The sequence below is a fragment of the Rhinichthys klamathensis genome, unplaced genomic scaffold (genome assembly GCF_029890125.1).
Source record: "Rhinichthys klamathensis goyatoka isolate OS25496 unplaced genomic scaffold, OSU_Roscu_1.1 h1tg000731l_1, whole genome shotgun sequence".
NCBI classification, from domain to species: domain Eukaryota; kingdom Metazoa; phylum Chordata; class Actinopteri; order Cypriniformes; family Leuciscidae; genus Rhinichthys; species Rhinichthys klamathensis.
The window spans coordinates 691594-711512 of NW_026607144.1; the positions used below are offsets into that span (position 1 = coordinate 691594).

Here is a 19919-nt window from a genome sequence, read left to right on the forward strand (position 1 = left end):
ATAGAGCGCCTGTCATTCACTCGAGCGGCGCTGTCTCCCTTTCTGTTCACCTGAGAGAACCTGCCAAAGCCTCTCCACTGCTTGTTTGGGTGGGTTATTTGCTGGCTGACCAATCCCACCCCTCGTGTGATCCATGGTTTGACTGTAGGCCTATGTGTATTCAGAGCCAGTGAGCAACGGACTTTCAAAATAATAATAAAAAAAACCTGCGTTAACGTGCGATAAAAAAATTGTCGGCATTAATTAATAAATGCGTTAACGCGATAATAACGCGTTAACTTGCCCAGCCCTAATATATATATATATATTAGTATGAACATATTTTATATTATATATATATATATAAAATCAAGATTCTTGATTTTATATATATATAATATAAAATATGTTCATACTATATATATATATATATATATTAGTATGAACATATTTTATATTATATTTTATATATATATATATATATATATATATATATATATATATATATATATATATAAAATCAAGAAGCTTGATTTTACTAAATATATAGTATATACATTTTAGTGTTAATTTAACATTTTAAAATATTAATTTCATATGATTTATCATTTATTATATTATGTATTATTATGTGTTTTATTAATTTTGAGTAAATATGATAAAATAATACAGATATCCATCCGATATTACCTAAATCACTTTTCCGCCACCTGGAGTGGCTAATCGGAAATGAGTAAATGTGCCATAGTGTGAGGTGCGAACTGTGACCTCTAGGCAAACACTCTCACCCTGGATTCCGTTACACCCCGGCTGGGTGTGTGTGACTAACACCGGATCAGATTTGAACCTGAGACCGACCTAATTACTACGGGAGCCTCTTTTTTTTGTCCTTGGAGAATAACAGCGCTGAAAAAAACAGCATGACGTAAGAGTGTTTTCTCACCAGCCTCATTTATCGGCATGCAGCATTTAGACTAAAGCTGTTTGAGTAAACAATGACTTCACAGATCAGCTCTGAGTCACGTTTGACAAGTAAACAGAGCTGGAAAAATCAGTTGGTTGATAATTTGGAAGAAAAGAAAAGCAATTCTCTAGAATCATCGAGAATGATCTGCTGTCTCTCTCTTCTGTCCCTTTAAATCGGTTCCATTCCAGTGACAGAAAAAGCTCCGTCCTATTAATAAGTCATCAACTCATCAACGAAGGCAATTAAATGTCAAACCCTCCGGGATCTCCTACATGACGACCATAAAACTGAAAGTCTTCCTTCTAATTTAGGAGCATTAACCTAACGCAAGAAGCCATAATTAATTTTACATCACATGGAAGCATTTAAACACACCCCGTGATTTATAGATGCGCGTTGAGACGACGCGGTTGGGGGTGATTATTTAAATGAGATGCATCAATTATGCAGTGACCCTGATTTTAACGGTTTGTCTTTGATTAATAATAAGTAGGCGGAAAAAAAGAAGAGATTTTGCCTTGAAAGTAAGACGAGGAGGTAAACGGGAATGAGTTCAGATGAAAGAGTCTTGTGGGCATGAGGAAATAAGTGACCTCTCTACTGAGCATTTCCTGCTATCTCTGCAGGAGGGAAAACAGCCGTGTGTCCAACACTGAAGGAGTCAAGACAGCTTTTCTGGGTCAGATCGCATCCATACTAAGAACAGGCTAAACAACTTCACACTTAAGTGTGAAGTTCACACTCACATTCACACTCACATCAAGGACGATAACTATAATGTTAACGATACAGATAATTCGTTCCAAATCTAAAAGAGTAGAGGAGTCCACACTACAACTTTAATAATAATGGCACAGATAAACAATATCATTGCAATCACTTTCAGAACGACTTTTTCCTGCTGATGATGAATAATCAAAACATTGCCAGCCAATCAGAATCACTCCTGCTTAAAAAAGATGGAGCATTTTTTTCAACAGTTCTTTCAAACTTTTAATTCATATTAGAGAAAAGTACATTTTCAAACTTTAAATTCATATTAGAGAAAATACATAAACGACAATCAAGATATATAATGTATAGTAGAAATGAGGAAGAAAAATCTAGTTGCTAATAAACTAGCAAGCGTTGAGTCACAAACTCATGGCCAACTACACTACAAACTCTTCCACGCATTTCCACAGAAGGGTGCGGTGGCGTGTGACCAACAAATCTTTACGATATCTCCTGGAGACTGAGGTGTGCAAACAGAAAAACACCTGGTTTAGCTCAGACAAGTACGAAGAATGAGAACAAAACCTGGTTAGTGGCGATAACAGACAGCCTCGGCCCATAGAGTGGGCAGAAAACGATGATTTATGATATGACTCATGAAGAAAAGTTAATCCTAAAAAGTCTACACTGGAAGCATCGAAGCTGCACGTCATCCTCAGAATTTTCACTCATGCGGATCTGGAACGGCCTTTATAAAGTCACAAAAACGGCTTTACCTCAGAAACAGCCACAATTTGTTGTGTCAACCCGACTCGGGTACCAATGGGACGAGAGATCTCATCTCTACCCATAAGGCTCGGCTCTGTGAAGGATGTTGTGTGGTTGTGTAAACCTTGGAGACGGCTCTGGCTGGCATGAATAGTGCAGCTGTGAGCGGCCTTAGATCACTGAACCCTTCAGGTCATCCGGGGACAGAGCCAGACTTCAGCAACCAAACCTTACAGTGTGTTATTATGTGCCCAAATCCTGCCCCGCGCCAGCAACAAACACATCATCCACAAGTATAACTGTACTACAGCACAAATAGACACTTTCTGCGTTCAGATGAAACATTCGAGTACTTTATGATTAAGAATTAGTCCTGTATGAAACACTGTGTTCATGTTGTTTCAGAACGGCCATAATTACAAGATGACGAACCTGTTTTTAGATATTATGTGTTTTGGCGAGCCACAATGGATCCACGCTCAACTTTTTGTCAATGACTAGCTTTATTAATTTGCTGGTAACATTTTTAAAATAAGGTTTCATTTGTTAACTGTTGGTTTATGAATCTTACTTAAATGTTAAGTCTAGGTAGGGATGCATCAATATAATTTTTTTGGGCCGATACTGATTACCGATAATTCTTTATATTTGAAAGCCGATAACCGATATATTGGCCGATAAATCTAAATCAAAATTTTTATATAATTTTTGAGAGCCTGATTACAAAAACAAAAGTCTCACCATTAAAATCCATGTCCCAAGTACACAATTATAATGTTATCATTATAATTTTATGTAGCCGATATGACAGACTGTATTTTTTTTTCCTTTTTTTGAAGTGATTTCAATCATATTTCAAGCAATTAAAAAACATTAGGGCGAACAGTGCGCATCTGAAGTCTCTCAGCCGAAAGAAATAATTAAAAAAATTATCGGCTTTAATATATATCGGGCCACATTTTCTTATCAGGCCAATTACGATGACACAAAAAATTCCCATATATCAGCCGATATATCGTGCATCCTTTCCAACATTTAATAAAACATTATTAAAATCAAAAGTTATCAAAAGTATGTGTTAATATTATTTAATGGACCTCAGCTAACATGAACTATCAATTGAACTAACGGTTGTATTTTTATTAAACAAACCAACATAAACAGATATTAATAAATACTGTAACAGATGCATTGCTCAATGTTAGTTGCACTAAGTAGATTTAGCTGTACATGTGCTCTCTAAATATTTACTGACATTAATAAAAAGGCATTTTTAACAGAAATATGAGCTAACTACGTTTAACTAGAGAAACCTCTGCAATCACAATAGTAAGTTTGAGTTTAACAAAGTTTTTTTTTTTTTCTAGTCAGAAACTTGTAATTATGGATATAATGTGAATGAAACAAAAAAAAATGGTTGGTGAATATGAACTGATTTGTTCTTTCTTAAACTTTCTATTCGGTTAAATTGTGCCTTGCCACACTGTAATTGTTCACACAGATGCACAATAATCAAGATCAAAGTCTAAACTGTACTTTAATCTGACTCAAAACCACATCGCCATTTGCAATGATAGATCTAAAAGGGGATCACTTTTATTTTTCAGCACAGGAAGTGAGATCAGGAAGGAAACAGTTGTTATTTTTGTTTGCACTTTCCGCTGTGCCACACCTTTGTAATGCACTTTATGTCAGAGGAACGTCAACTGAACATTGTGTTTACAGATGTGAGCACACCCTCTTACCTCTCTCTTACTAGAGTGGCCAACTTTTATGCCAACCTCAGGAAAATAACACACAAGATGTGCCATCATTCTGAACGCCAGCAAACTAAATGATCAGACAAACCTCAATCAAAGCAACACAACCCTCTTTCCATAAAGCCATACTGCATGTGTTGATCATCCATCTCAAGATCATTTGAGGTGGACAGACTGTAACCTTAACCTTCAACACTCCTGATATCTGAGACTAGAAGCTCTCTAAACTGTTAATGTCAAAAGCAGGAGAACCTCTACTTTTAAATGACGATCACAGACATGACCTCAGAGTTTGCCTGAGTGTTGTTTTCAGTTCTTTCTAGTGCTGAGGAACATGAGCTATGTCTACAGTGTCTGTATCTGAGTGGCAAAATAAAGCCGAATCAGTCAGGCAAAAATCAAAATCAGCCAGCTTTACACTGTGTCTTTAAAAGAGAACTTGAGAACTGCCATAGATGAGGTTTGCAGAAAGACAAGTGTTACATGAAAATAAGCTGACAGTTTTTAAGGACACAAAAATCCCTTTTCACCCGCTGACGTACACTTTGTTTTGCTGCAGTGTATGCTTTCTCAGTGTGTTCAGTAGCCTGATCTCCTCTATTTATTTTTCCATCCCCGCTGTGGCTTTCCTATTCAGAGAGAGCGGGTGCAGTCCAGTGCATCGACAGGACATTATAAATCTGTTAAATATAAAGCCTGTAACGCTGTGGTGGAGGGCAGGGCAGGGTGTGCACACAACTCCTGTGCAGAATGGCTTTTGGCAGGACACCGAGACACTTTTAATCTTTAAAACTTTAAAATATGGGATAAATGAGTATAGTGATTGGTTGTATTTCTTATATAAAATAATAAAATGTTTATTATAATACATTATAATTTTAAGTGTTTATTTAAAAAAAAAGTGTATAATATTTTTAGAATTGTATTATTATTTTAGAATATATATATATATATATATACTATATTCCAAATGAATTTATTTAAAATTATATATAAGAAAAGTAACATTGAATGTATTCATTTTAGTTTTAATTAATAAACATAAATATATATTTGCTTTTTATTTATTTGGTATATTATTTACAATTATTCTATAGTATAATTGTATTTAAATGTTTAATAAATAATAAATATTTAATATGATAAATATGTAATTCATATTGGAAATAATAATTAAGGATGGTATTTAAAAAATATATACACACACACACACATACACACAAATAATTGCATCTAAATTATAAAAATATATTAAATATTCCTGATCACCTGTAACCTGTCAAACATCACTAAAACCTGTAAACGAATGGTTTTTTCAAGGTTTACCATAATGGGAATAGCTTCATATTTTAATATCCTTTTGTAATCACTTTAGTTGTCTCTTGATTTCATTTGAATATATTTTGGTATTTCCATTACTTAACCATAGAACAACCACAGTACATCATTGTAAGAGTAAAAAAATGCAAGGGCAAAAGCATGCAACACAACAATCTAACACTACGCGTTGCTCAGCGGATGAACGTCTGATCTTGTCAACATCTGCCGCACGTTCACCACAAGTGTTATCTTAAAGCGAGGAGTCGAGACTAGTTGAGTTTACCTTGGAGGGAGTTCCATCCACAGCCAGAGCGCTTCTCTGTGGAACCTGGTACACGTCTTTAGATGGAGGGATCTGGTAGATGCCCTGTCCCTGTGGGCTCTGGTGGGACGGCGGCACCTGGTACACACCCTGAGGTGTGAGTGGCCTCTGCTGGAGGGCATGACCCTGTGGTGGGGAGGGGGAAGCAGACGTCTGGCCTTCGAACATTGGTCCGATAAGCAGTTTGAGGCGGTTTCCGGGGGCGATGCCCTGCCTGCCGTGGAGCGAACACAGCCACCATCCCTCCAGACCACCTGTGTTCTGCTCGATGATGGTCAGGATATCGCCCTTCCGGAATGCCAGCTCTTCCGGGGATTCGGGAACGTTGTCATAAAGCGCTTTAGCCATCAGGTTCTGTAAAGAATGAAGGCACAATAATTAATTATACTGTTTGAACTCAATAAGACACTTACATTCCAGAAAAAAAGTTTGCCCTAACCACACTAACCAGCTCTGACTGAGTATCATTTGATTTGTTCAGTATTATCACAAGCATTGAGGCATGACCTATGCGTATTGTGATTACATACAGTGATTTTTGGACTTATTTAGCGGGTTCTTGTGGGCTGCAATACAAAGTGGTTCCCTGTAATATTACAATTAGATGTCTAAAAAACATCCGTGTAATACTATCCGTGTAGTTCGGTGGCCTGCTGGTAGTTCCCTTTAAAAGAAGCCGTTTCATCCACAGCGCCTCAATAATAACTCAAACTCAATCTGAACGTCTGGCCGAGTCGACCCACATCGGACTAGGAAAATAATCATAAAATCCGCTCAGCGACTCCATAGCCAAAACATATTTCTCTGAGGGGCCATGCTGGAAAACCATTTTTCTGTCAATCATTTCCAAACCACAGGGAGATAAAAATAAATAAAAATAACCTAGAGCAGCACTAGGAGAATTCAGTTCAAATTGTGCCAGTCCACAGGATATTTCATATTTCACATCACGTTCGTTCATGTAAGCATATAACGTTAGTGTGTTTGAAATATATATTTTACCTAATTGCTAACTACAAATTTGGAAAGACTGTTAACAATTAGAAAATATTTTAAATTAGAAAAAGAATATACATAATATGTTTATATAAAATGTTTTAGTTTTAAGTCCAGTGTTTAGTGTTTTGGTACCAGTCAAGCAAAACCAAATCCTGCAAGTGAAGAGCTAAGGCTCAGTTCAGATTTACAAAAAATAACCATGAAATTTGCATGGTTTTGCATTATAGTAATAGCTTAATATCCTTTTGAAGTACCATATATGAATATGGTAATCTAACAGTACCATGGGAAATTCAGGAGAGAGATTGAGTAGGTTAGAACTAGATTCTTAAGCTACGATTTCAGTTAAATTCAAATTCAGTTCAAAATTAGATTCAAATCCACATTTAAATTTAATTAAAACCATGTACATTCAAATTGTAACAAGATGCCTTTATTTCAAAAAGTGAAAACACAGATCCTACAGCTGTTTTCACATTTCTACGGTATTTGGGATGCAATTAAGTGGTTGACCGATATGGCTTTATCTCGGCCAACATATCAGTCTATCACTATCGCTCCCATGGGCCAAACACAAACAGTCCTACACACAAGATCTTCACTTTGAACAGTGTGTCTATCAGCTTCTCCTTGGGTTCTGTCTTAAAAGACTTTGTGTGCTTTCCCACAATGCTAAGTAAACGGGTTCCCACGTGAACCTTCCTGTTTGGGCAGCATCATTATCTGCGATTGGGCGTCTGGTCGCATGGCTATTGTCTCACATTCATGGCCTCGGTCACCCGCATTAGGGCATGACAACAACCCCCGCCGGGAGAACCACGTCGCGCTAATACAGTGAGCTTAAGAACATGACCTTTGGGTCACCATTGTCTTATAGGAGCGTTTTGTGTCCAACTCTTAGCATTCAGCCTGTTTAGGGCTTATCTGCTAAAAGAACACAAAACTCATTGAATAGGAAACTAGGGAGTGAATCAAACAAAGCTTGAGAAAATCTGAAGTTGAATTGCTTAAAGTAATGGCATGTCTTCTTTACTAAAGAAGACAAAACACCGTAAATGACTAGTATTTCTTATTTTCTTATTTATATATAAATATGACATGTCTTTTCTAAAGAAGACACTTTGAAAAGCCTTATAAAATGCTTCTCATGAGCATTAGAATGAGAAATAGCCTTAGCAGAACTCAGAAGCGTCAAATGTGAAAGTGTGAAGATAAAGCTAAGTAATTAATTAAGCCATTTTTGCTATTCTCACCTCCAAACACACAGGCACTGTGACATCTGCAGCAGAACTGACCTGGAAATCTTCCATTCAAAGCATTCACTGATATCACTGCAACACATGCTTCCTCTTGTGCAAAGTTTCCGTGCAAAAAGAAGAAATTCACATGAACTACAAGTACAGTGCAACACTTTTTGAAGAAGAACATTTAACAAATAGTCGATGTGCATCTTACAACTTGGGTTTCCTGCACTTTAACAAACCCTGATCTGTAAGAGCACCCTGAACTAGCTGTCAAATAGCTTCAACAGTTTAGACTTAAAGGCGTGATGAACTGAGAAATCAAATTTTCCTTGAGCTTTTGACATCTAAGAGGTCATCATATTATAAGAATATCCTGTAAGTTTCAGAACTGAAAACGTCCTTTTTAGTCCAATAAAAGCTTTTATTGACACCAGGCTCAGCAAACGACTCGTTTTTCTAAGTGGGGAACTATGACGACAAAGAGGATAAAACACCACCCCCGCAGAAGAAGATCAATGCCTACTTCAACACGGCCGGTTTAGCCCCGCCCACCGATTCGCGCATTACACGAAACTCATTATAATATGCAAAACTGTTATCCACTCACAGCAGTGGGCGTTTACTTCCAAGTCTTCAATGCGAGACGCCCATAAAAACCGATCGTTTTTGAGCTAGGCTCAAAACTAGGGTAGAAAATAGCCTATTACTTATTCCTTTTGATGTTTTTGAATGTAAAAAACACAAGCGAACGTCATAAGTTGACCTCAGACAACAATATAAAACAATTTAAAAAGCCTGTTCATGACCCCTTTAAGAGATGACCGTGACTGAAAATATGCATTATCTCATCAAAAAGAAATTCCAATCATTTATGATCAGGATAACTGTATCTGTAATATGTAATCTCACTGCATGGCAACAGGCTTAAACAAACAGAGATATATTGTTGCAGTACGTGTAGTCTTGAGTATAAGCCCTTTGCGTTTTTCAGACCCCAGGCTTCAGCTAATACAGGCCACTTTGGATGCAAAGCATCATTAAGATCTAATCAGTGGTGTATTCCTGCCCTAGTAAACACAAGTGTAAGACATTGCCTGATGGTTTGGTTTGGGAACAGCAGTTCTGAAGCGGTCAACAGGAAAACGATTTCCTAGTGCCTATAGGAACACCAGCATCGGGACACATAGAAAGAACCAGATGTGTCCAGGTTTGCCCAGCAAATGGTTCAAGTTGTCTCGCTGTAATTGTCAAATTTACAATGTTGACTACTGTTCAGCAAAATGTTAATGTAGTTAACTAAAACTAAAACCATGAAGCATTTCTGTTAAATGTTTACTGAATGTTAACTGAAATAAAATAAACAAAATAAAACAATCATTTTTTAAAACATTTTATTTCAGCTATAGTTGCATTTAGGAAACATTTCTTATTTTAATTTAGTTTAATTTGATGTATTAAAATAACTAAAACTGGACTTGGATATATGGATGTATAACTGTATATATATATATATATATATAAAATAGTATAGTAAAATAACACTGACTCATTATAAAGAAATGTATAAATTCAGACTTGTGATTCAATTTAAATGATCAAACTGAAATTACCTTCAAATCTACCAATGATACATACCCAAGATGGCCAATATAATGCTGATAATAATATTTAATTTTATATAATGATGAGCAAATTGATGCATCTTTGATACATATTTAAGAATATATATTTTACATTTACATTTACGCTTTGGTTTTAAATGGGATAGGGTGCATGTTGAATTTATTTAGACTTAATTGTAGCTGTCCGTATCCACACCTGGAGCAATGCCTTTACTGTACATCATCTCTCTGCTCGCAGACTTTTGGGAAATTCATGACTCATTCAGTCCTAAATAAAGATGTTTTTTTTTTGTGGCGAGACAGTTTGTGCAACCCTATACGTTGAGGGATACGTGCTAACCAACACAGAATTTGAAACTGTTATGCAACCAAAATTACTATCGTACGGGATACCCTCCTTTCTTCTTAAGTACACACTCATTGGGTGGTTTTTGGCTTTGCCTCAATAAAATCATCAAGGCTGATTATGTAAGTAAATGAGCACTCCAAAACACACTAGTGATAAATTCCCCCAACACCGCTGCCAAAGTCACCAAAACATTGCAGAAATCTATACCCTCAGGGTGCAAGAAAAGCACTGTGCAAACAAAGTGCAAACTCTGCCCGTAAGCAAACCCAGTGCCTTGCAAAAAGTGGTGTGTTCTTCCAGTGAAATAGAGTGGTGTGAGAATTAAGGCCAGCTCACTTTAATGTTCCCCTGGAGGGAGGGCGGTGTGGGTAGGACTGGTGAACCAGCACCTTTTACCCTCATTTCACTCAGGTAAATATAGAAGATAATTACCATAATGACCCTAATACAGACCTGATGACTCAACTTGGCCGTTGTGAAAGAGAGTGTGGCTTTGTCGAATGAACAGGACGTACAAGGGACTGGCTAAAAAACTGTGAGTAATTCTTGAGCTAGTCCATCTGTCTTCACATCTTAATGTAATGCATTATGGTTTGGCGGAAGACAGTTGCGTGTTAGTTTACTTGCAATTAAACTGCCTTTAGCAAGCAGCCAACAACAATAATAGTAGCAAAACGTGATCAATAATTTCACGCCCCAAGCCAAACACAAGAGTGCTCGATCAATCCTCTCGGACATACTATACTGTAAGTTACACATGAACATAGTAGCCGGACCATGATTCAAAGAGATTGTGGATCTTTCCAGAAAAGTTTACGTAACACATTGTGAATTAAAAAGTCTCTAGACATTTTTTATTTGTCATACAGTATATGAATACAGTGAACTCAGTTTGCAAAAACTGACAGGGTGAATCTCATGAAAACGGGTCACATTTCATCCCAAAAAAGGAAAATAAATATTATATTGTGCTTAATGAACATTTAAGGTTACACTATTGTCTACTAACTCTCATTAGATTATTAGTAGAGAGTTATGTTAGGGATAAATCTGTTTTTTAAATCTGTGGTTTGTACACTAACATTCTGGAAACTCCCACCAGGGTGGCTGATTTTATAGCATCTTTTGACTACGTTACAGTGGTCGTGTCATGTCCCACTTTGCATTCTAACCAATTGATAAAAGGCTAAAAAGGGGACACAATAGAAAGAGTTGTGTCATTTCAGTGATGGCGTAATGTCAGTATTAGCTATCCCTCCCGTTTCCTCGGCACTGTGAATCAGATATCGCCCACACTGAAGCCGTCAACACGACTTAAGTCATCAGCAAAAAAACCCCGCCCACCAACCACCTAACAAACACTCCAAACAGAGACCAACCAACATGGCAACCTCAAAGACTCGAATCATACAGAGCAGGCTTTTCTTTTAACACTTTAAACCACACTAGTGTTTCTGAGCATTTGCAGAAAAATACGGTAAGTTTCAGTGTGCGCATGCGGTAGGTAAACAGTAAAAGAAAAACTGGGAATCTTTCAGCATCGTTACCGAAAACAAGGCCCAGATTGTTATAGGTGGGGTGTAATGACGTTTGTGCATCTTATTAGTCCAATAAAAGGCACATTTTACATCTCAACTGTAATCCCTAACGCTCAAAATACTTAATTGGTTTGAGTAGGAAAAACTTAAACTAAACTAATTAGTTCAGTCAAATTAACTTTTATAAGTATTTAGCACTTTCTTTTTCTTTCAAGTTCACAGAATGGATATATTTTAAGTAAACTGAACTGTTTCATTGTTTTGAGTTTTATGAAATTTTTTCTTTTAATTTAGACGAACTTAAGTTTAACTGAAACGGCTGGGATGTATATTTCCCAGCATGCTTTGCCGATGGCACTCAAAAGGGAGAGTAAATGCTAAAATTAAGTGTAATACAATGTTTTTTTGTGCAAGATTAATGTTAAGCGGGTGATTTAGTAATGATTAATGTTTCGTTATGCTAATTTAGAAGAATTTCTGTTAATGTTGGTTTTAGGATAGTTACCATCATGGTGACAAGTGGTGCATGAGCTTGATTTGAGAGCAAATAAAACCTTTATATTGCTGCAAGTGTTACTGTATAGCATACTATTGTTAAGATGTTAACAAAATAGTATGTTAGCAAACTAGCTTGTTAAAGCTAGCTAAGTTTATACTAATAAAAGTGTTCACATTGAGATTACATGAAATTTTAAGTTAAATGTATGAATTAGTGTACTCAAACATTTCAAGTTAAGAGCAATTCAAATGTACAAATACAAAATAAAAATATGTCAGTTCTGCTTACTTAAACTTTGAATTTCTTAACTTAAAAAATTGAGGCAACTGATTGCCTTAAATTTTTTGAGTTGTGCCAACTTATTCGGGTTTACAGTGTTTTTTTTACCATCTTGTTTGACTTTTTTAGTTCATGCCCTTCTGTTACCACCCTTGTCTTCAGCTTGGCATCTCTCTACTGCTTGTTTCAAAACTATAAACATCAAGCAGATGTAGAAAGATATGACTTGTCCTTGTCCCTATATGTCTTGTTGAATTCAGGGTTAGTTAACTAAAACTAAAACCATAAAAAACATGTTGTTACTTGAAATACATTTTAGCTGAATATAGACATTGAAAATGAAACACAACAAAATTACTAAAACGAACTAAAATTAAAATAACTAATTCAAACTATTAATAAAACCTATAATTGGTTTTATAATTGGGCTATAATCTCAATGTTACTAAAATTACACTGGTTGAAATGATAGCTGCTGGCACTAAAGATTGCATAATGCTGCATTTATAAACAGTGTTTGGTAACGTTCAAAAACAGTGTATATTTTACACCATCGGGCCTGCATGTAGTGAAGGAGGCAGTATAAATGGACAGAGAGGTAACCGGGTTCATACATCCTGGGAGATAGTTTAAGACATAATCCCCCCTGAACCAGCTAGCTCTTGGATGTGTGATGGATTTATGATGTCACAGCGGGGGCGGCCCTTCAAGAGCGGGAAAAACACCCCCGAATGTCATCTCAATTTCACACTTCTCGAGAAAGTCTGTAGTGGTCCAGCACAGATAAGCAGTTCATGAGCTTGCTGTAAATTGCTTTTAAAGGGTTTTGGGTCAATAGGGCAAGCGTCTTTCGCTCTGACATGTCTAAATGAAGGAGAAAAACATATGTCATCAGAAACCTGTGTGTCACAACAAGACAGACTAGGAAAACAGCACCTGTTATTTATTCAGTGAGCCCGCAAAGCAGAAAATTGTAAACATGTTTTAAAAGAGAAAAGGTATTTTTAAGATGCACCGATATATAACAATATTGAAAAATTGCAAAAAATATATCACAAATAAAAATATAGCTATTTGTCCTGTTATGTTTTTTTTTATGTTGTAAATACATGCAAAGTTTCTTATTAACATTAAAAATTAACAATGATTGACAAATGCCTACACAATTTTCCATTTATTTCGATAGGAGAAGTTGAGAATGAGGTCAATCTTTAAATAGCGATGAATACAAGTATACTATCACGTCGGCTTTATTTGCTTCCCTCGTTTGCAGCTGTCAAAGTTCCTCTTATCCGCCAGTTCGCCATCCCACCCTCGACTGTAGATAATCGCTCTAAATCGCCACAAAAGGACAAACCATCCTCATAAACCATCCTTCATACTTCAAATGGATCGATCTATAATGGTTTGGGGGCAAACAAACTCTTTTTCTTTCTTTTCGTTTTTCTCCTGGTGAGGGCAATGTACCACAATGTGTAACCTTTCCTGGCAATGCATTGTGGGAATATTCAATATATTTATGACTTGAAAACAGTGGTGAAGCAGAGGCAAAAAAGACATGTTTTAGAGGTCAAACACAAATCCCTGTGCAATTTCAGAAGATATGAATGCATGAATATAAACACAAATCCAGGCTCGAAGGGGACCAAATGTAAAACGCACATATCGGTCGACCTCTAATCTAAGTACGGAGGGGGATGTGTCCCCTGAAACATCTATAAAGGTTACAGCTCTGAAAGGTTCACAGTTCCTTATTTGATGCATCTTTGCAACCCCCCAATGTTCGTATATGCAGGAGGGCTCTCGGCGCCTTCAGAATCGTCTCTTTTCTTTGTCCGTGTCTTTCAAACAGGACAGAGCTGTGCTGTGGAGCGCTGGTTGAGACCTGCTCTCTGAATAGCCCTTGTTCTTACCCTGGGGAATGTGGAATGCCTGCTGAGAAGTGTTCTTTATGCACAATACCACCCCGATGTGGCCTACACACACACACACACACACACACACAAACCAAACACATGCATATATAGACACACACACATACACAGTCTTCATACTCCAAAGTCCTCAAACTCAGGAACGAGATCGGTTTTAAATTGTAATGTTCTTTCAGTGAGTTCCTTTTACATTTAATAACTTCCCACCCACCCAAAGATAAACTTTATTGCGCAGAAATGTTCTTCATAGTGTTCTCAGCTACAAAATCAATGTGTCTAAAGAAATAATAATACAAATGAGACTTTTGTTGATGGTGTACAGCGTACAGAGGATTAAAATGAACGTGTATAGTATAGCTTAGATAATTTGGTCAAATCTGATGAGACATTTTTGAGTTCATATTGAGATCTCTCAGTTTTGATTGACTTTCTTCTCAGACAGCAACATAGTGTTGACCCAGATGCGGCCCACATCTGGTACACCTGGATTCCACACGTACCAGATGTGGGCCAGATCTGTGCCGACACTGGGTTGGCAAATGTTTTCAGAAGCACCAGATGTGATACATAAGATAGGGTCAATTTCATTAGGAAATTTTGAGCAAAATTTCCAGTTGCTCTTTAAAATCAGATAAATTAGATATTAAAGAGATCTCCTTTGTGATTTTCCTTACAGGAGTCCTTGATGATAACTACAATTTAACACAAAACACACCACAAAATCACTCTCTGCCTTGTATTTCCCAATTGCTTTTCATTTCAGTCGGGCAACCCCCAATTATTTCCCCTCAGACTGATTGAGAACAATGTAAATTTCCAAACAAAACCCTCGGCTTGGATTACAGCCTGGAGAGAGACGCAAAAAAAAAATCCCAGAACGTTTACATCACCTAATCAGTTCTTTGTGCTTGTCAGGCTATTTGTGCCACAGTTACATAAGAGTGAAAATAAAGCAGGAAAGCAGGGTACAGACGTTTGAGTGTGTCTGGGTGTTGAGAAGGAGGGGTCGGCTCTCGTTTCGATGTGCCCCCGAAGGAAAATCTATGGCGTAACAGTCTCAAACTGCTCCCCGATCCCTATAATGTCTATGTTATAAACAGTCTAGAGCTCTGAAATCTAATAAGAGGCCATACAGGTCTGCTTGTTTGGGGATTATTTACGCCTTGTGTATCTTTTCACACCTGCGCACCTGTTGGAAAACATAACTGACGCGAACAGGCCTGGGTTCTGACTGACCTTTGTGATGCGTGACGTCAAGATGTGGACCATGTGACCCTTAAGACTGAAAGAAGAAGTCTGTTTAGTGTCTTCGCTGCTCCAAAGGTGGAAAAACAGCAACGGTGAAAACTTAATATTTAACTAAAAACGGTACTTCACATCATGACTGCTTTCTTGATACCCTAAAGCAGTGTTTCCCAAACCTGCTCCTTGAGGCACACCAACAGTGCACATTTTGGATGTCTCCCTTTTCTGACCCATTTATTCCTGGTCTTGGAGTCTCTACTAACGAGCTGATGAGTTGATTCAGGTGTGATCGATTAGGAAGAGTTGGAAAATGTGTAGTGTTGGTGTGCCTCCAGGAACAGGGATGGGAAACACTGCCCTAAAGGAACCACTTGAGAGTGTTTGGTTAAAATAATCTCTAAACTTCCGATCTTAACTGAGGAGGTATTGTTATTCTGTCAGCTGTCGGTCCACTCTGTTGGGTTTGACGATTGGTTATCAGACCGTGAGCTGAGAACAGCCTGTGTGTCACTCAGAGTGATGTACATCAGTTGTTCTGGGTCAGAAACAACAACAGCGTGACCAGTTCGCCCCTGTGGCCCTGACCCTCAAATACCCCCGGAGAATAACCCTGTGAGATAGTTCCTCTGCAAACTAAACCAGTCTCTGAGGTAAAGATGCTTTAAAAGTTTCAGAAATGTCAGCCAAACAAAGGATCTCTCTGTGTCAACTGAGGATTAAAGGAAATCGGATCTGTTTTGATGCAACTTCCTCTGAAGTTACGGGATGAACCTCGCAAAAGGAAGGATTCAGGTCATCTCAAAATCAAAAGGAATAAATGAATTAAGATGCTTTTCTATTATATTATGACATTATATTTGCATGGGGAAATATATATATTAAAAATACAAATATATTGTGAAAATAATTTAATGTTGTAAAAATATATTGTAAAATAATATAATAAATTAATAATTATAATAAAACATTATAAAATGGTATGTATTAATGTCAGTAAGATTTTTTTAATTAATATAAATAATTATTAGACATTTGAATGTTAAAAGTTTTCTATTTCAAACTGTTCTTTTGAACTTTAATTAAAAACCTGTAAAATAATGTATCAAATTAAAAAAAATGATAAAGCAGCTCAACTGTTTTCAACATTGATTATTAATAATAACTGTTTCTTGAGCATCAAATCAGCATATTAAAATGATTTCTGAAGGATCATGTAACACTGAAGACTGGAGTAGTGATGCTGAAAATTCAGCTTTGATCACAGGAATAAATTACATTTTATAATATATATTCAAATAGAAAACTGTTATTTTAAATTGTAATAATATTTCTCAATATTACTGTTTTTTTTATCAAATACATGCTGCCTTGGTGAGCAGAAGAGACTTCTTTAAAAAACAAAGAAAAAAAGTAAACCAACACCAAACTTTTAAAATGGTACCATCCATACAGTATATCTGACAAATGAAATCTATATAGCCTACAGAAGCTGAGCTGATGCCTAATTGTGTGTCATTAAACAGATCTTTGAGCTTAAAGTACATTTGAGAGAGACTGCAAGAGATGCTCATTGTCATATACTGTAGAGGAATTCAAACAGTCTGATGTGCGCTAACAGTCCGTGACTTGCCAAGTACTCCACATTCCCCAGATAGTGTGAAGCAGACAAAAGCATTCCATTCAGGAAGAGCTGCTCGATCCTCCTACCAAAGTAGGAAGCAAATCTTCCCAAAGGACTGAAAGCCTCAAAGACTATGCAAATGGGGAGGGAATTGCACACAAGAGCCAAGTTTCTCTTGAATGAAAAGCTGCCCCCACGCTGTGTGCACTTGGATTGAAAGTACAGATTTGGCCAAAGTTAAGCCATATTTCTGAGTGCTCCAAAAATCAGCTGGGAAAACTTTTGAAAGGATGACAGCTTTTACACAAAAGGTGAATTTGTTTAAAAATCTTGTCCAATCTTTTGAAAGTGAATGAGGTCTGGGGCTGTCGAGCTCTAAAATGATGAAATAAGCACCATATTAGTGGTCGATGAGAATCCTCCTGCAATATATTCCAAGTGCTCTGAAGCCATACAATACATGTTCATCACACAAAGCCACACAAAAATCTTGACATACACCCTAGCTCTCATGGCATGTTCATGAGCGAAGAGGCTATTTGTGAATGAATTCTTTTTTGGAGTCAAATCTTTTTTTAATGATTTAGTTTATCCAATTCACAAAACTGTCCAGATCCAGTTCTTGAGTTCAACTCACTAACTCAAGAGGGAATATATATATTATATATAAATATATATAAAATGGTCACAAAAACATAATTTCTATATGAACGATTCCTTTGCTAGATAATAATCAAAATACCATAAACTGTGAAAAAACTAAGTATAATGATATTTAGATAAAGAGTTCATTAATGAGTCTATTCACCATTTTTAAATTATGTCTATAAAACAAACCCTCAGAATAAACAATCCTGGCAGTGTATGGGCAATCTAAGCACAAATCAAACATGGACATGCACATAAAATCCTGGAGTGGTTTTATTTTCGGTCTCCACCAGGAACACTTATAACAGCAACCCTGTTACTCTGAACAAAATGCATGCTGTTTGCTTTAAGACATCACATTACACAATCACAGTGAGGCTCAAATTGGAAAAGGGGCTGGAGACCAGGCTAATGAATGGCCCCATATATCCTCAAGTGGCTCAGAGTAACTTGAGTTGAAAATGCAGAGTGTAAATCACATCATTTATTACAAGCCTCGCTACAATAGAGCTCAAAGAGGGCTTTTGTGTCATGGCTGTAATAAATGATGTGATTTGCACTTTGCTTTTGGATCATACCAGCCATCCAATAAATGCATGGTTGGTTACACACACAAATTACTGCTGTTCTGGAGCCAGCGGGTTGTCAAGTTAAGGAGTATTAAACTAGTGAAATATAATTGGTTCTAAAAAGGAAGGATGCTTTAAGACCATCCTCCACTGAATTTACTCTGAATGTCCTCTGAATGATGAACATTCACATAATAATAATAATACATGCCCAAAAACTGTACAATGTGCAATTTATACCTCTTTGTATATTGTGTAGTCTATCTATCTATCTATCTATCTATCTATCTATCTATCTATCTATCTATCTATCTATCTATCTATCTATCTATCTATCTATCTATCTATCTGTCAAGAACAGTTGCTCTTTCATTTTAAAAAGTCACAGGAATCCCTCTACGTGTGATGCAGATAGGCTACATGTAAATTCTACATATTTTACCATAGTAAGCAGATGTTCTGATATAACGTTAGTTTACGGAAATAGCGCTCATGAATGGAGAGTCACTTACTTTGTACTTCATCTTGCGCGTCCTCCGCTCTACAGTTACTCCAGTAAGAAACAAAATCCGAGTTCAGGTCAGAAGAAACTCTTCTTTTGTCGTTTAAATGAGTCTAGAAGCGCATTTTGCCCGTTTTTACTGAGTATCTCAGGATTCGAGTGATAACGGTGTGTGTGTTATGGGGTCGATAGTCTGTAGTTACTCTGAGCGCTAGCGGGAGGAGCGCGCGCATACTACTCAGGGAACCTGCGCGAGCTCATTTGCATAGCGCACGCTCATTGGTCAGCGATTGAGGGGACGCTCCCCTCGTGAATCGTGATGTCACTGCAGTCAGCGGACTAGACTCTGCGGAATTCGGATATTGAAAACTTCTATACGCCATAAAAGGAGGAGACATTTCCTCCTAGGAAACAACATAACGCACTTCCCTGACTGTAGTATGACTCACTATACTAGATATTAGGGGTATACTGAATGATGATTAAAATAGGTAGGCCTATACTTAATGATGACAGGAAACTTTGACCGACAACCTTTATATACACTTCTGCTGTTAGGCTATGACTAATTTTGAGCCACATGACATGACAAGTGATTTTTTTGCAGATCCCTGTCTTGAATCAAGGTTCACATAAGACAATGAATTCCCATGCCTTTTCAGGTCGTTTGTGATTGCTGGATTAGGATTGTTAAAAGAGATTGCATTAAAGGGATAGTTCACTTTGAAATACATTTTTGGTATGTTTTAGCTTACCTCAAGGGCATCCAAGATGTAGGTGTCTTTGTTTCTGCAGTAGTTTCAATTTTGATATTTTTAGGTCAAACCGTTCTTGTCTGTCTGTCAGTCATATAATGCAGGTCTATGGTCACCACCTCAAAGAGCATGCACAGAGAAGTCCAAATTAAACATGATTTAATGACTCGTAAATGTAAGTACACATTGATGGCCTAAGACACGAAACGAGCGGTTTGTGTGAGAAAACGAACAGTATTTATATCGTTTTTACCTCTTGTAAACACAGCCACGTCCAAGTGATCT

The 19919-nt window shown here is 37.0% G+C and overlaps 1 protein-coding gene across 1 annotated transcript in view; it reads right to left on the minus strand.

Moving 5' to 3' along the window:
* Window positions 1–19087, minus strand: part of nedd9 (neural precursor cell expressed, developmentally down-regulated 9) — a 29221-nt gene extending 10134 nt beyond the window's left edge. The window contains exons 1-2 of the mRNA XM_056242564.1: window positions 18890–19087; window positions 5792–6184 (exon numbers count right to left, since the gene is read on the minus strand). Coding sequence (XP_056098539.1) covers window positions 5792–6184; window positions 18890–18901 — 405 coding nt within the window. The 5' untranslated portion in view covers window positions 18902–19087. The remainder of the gene's footprint in view (window positions 1–5791; window positions 6185–18889) is intronic.
* Between the last annotated feature and the right edge of the window lie 832 nt (window positions 19088–19919).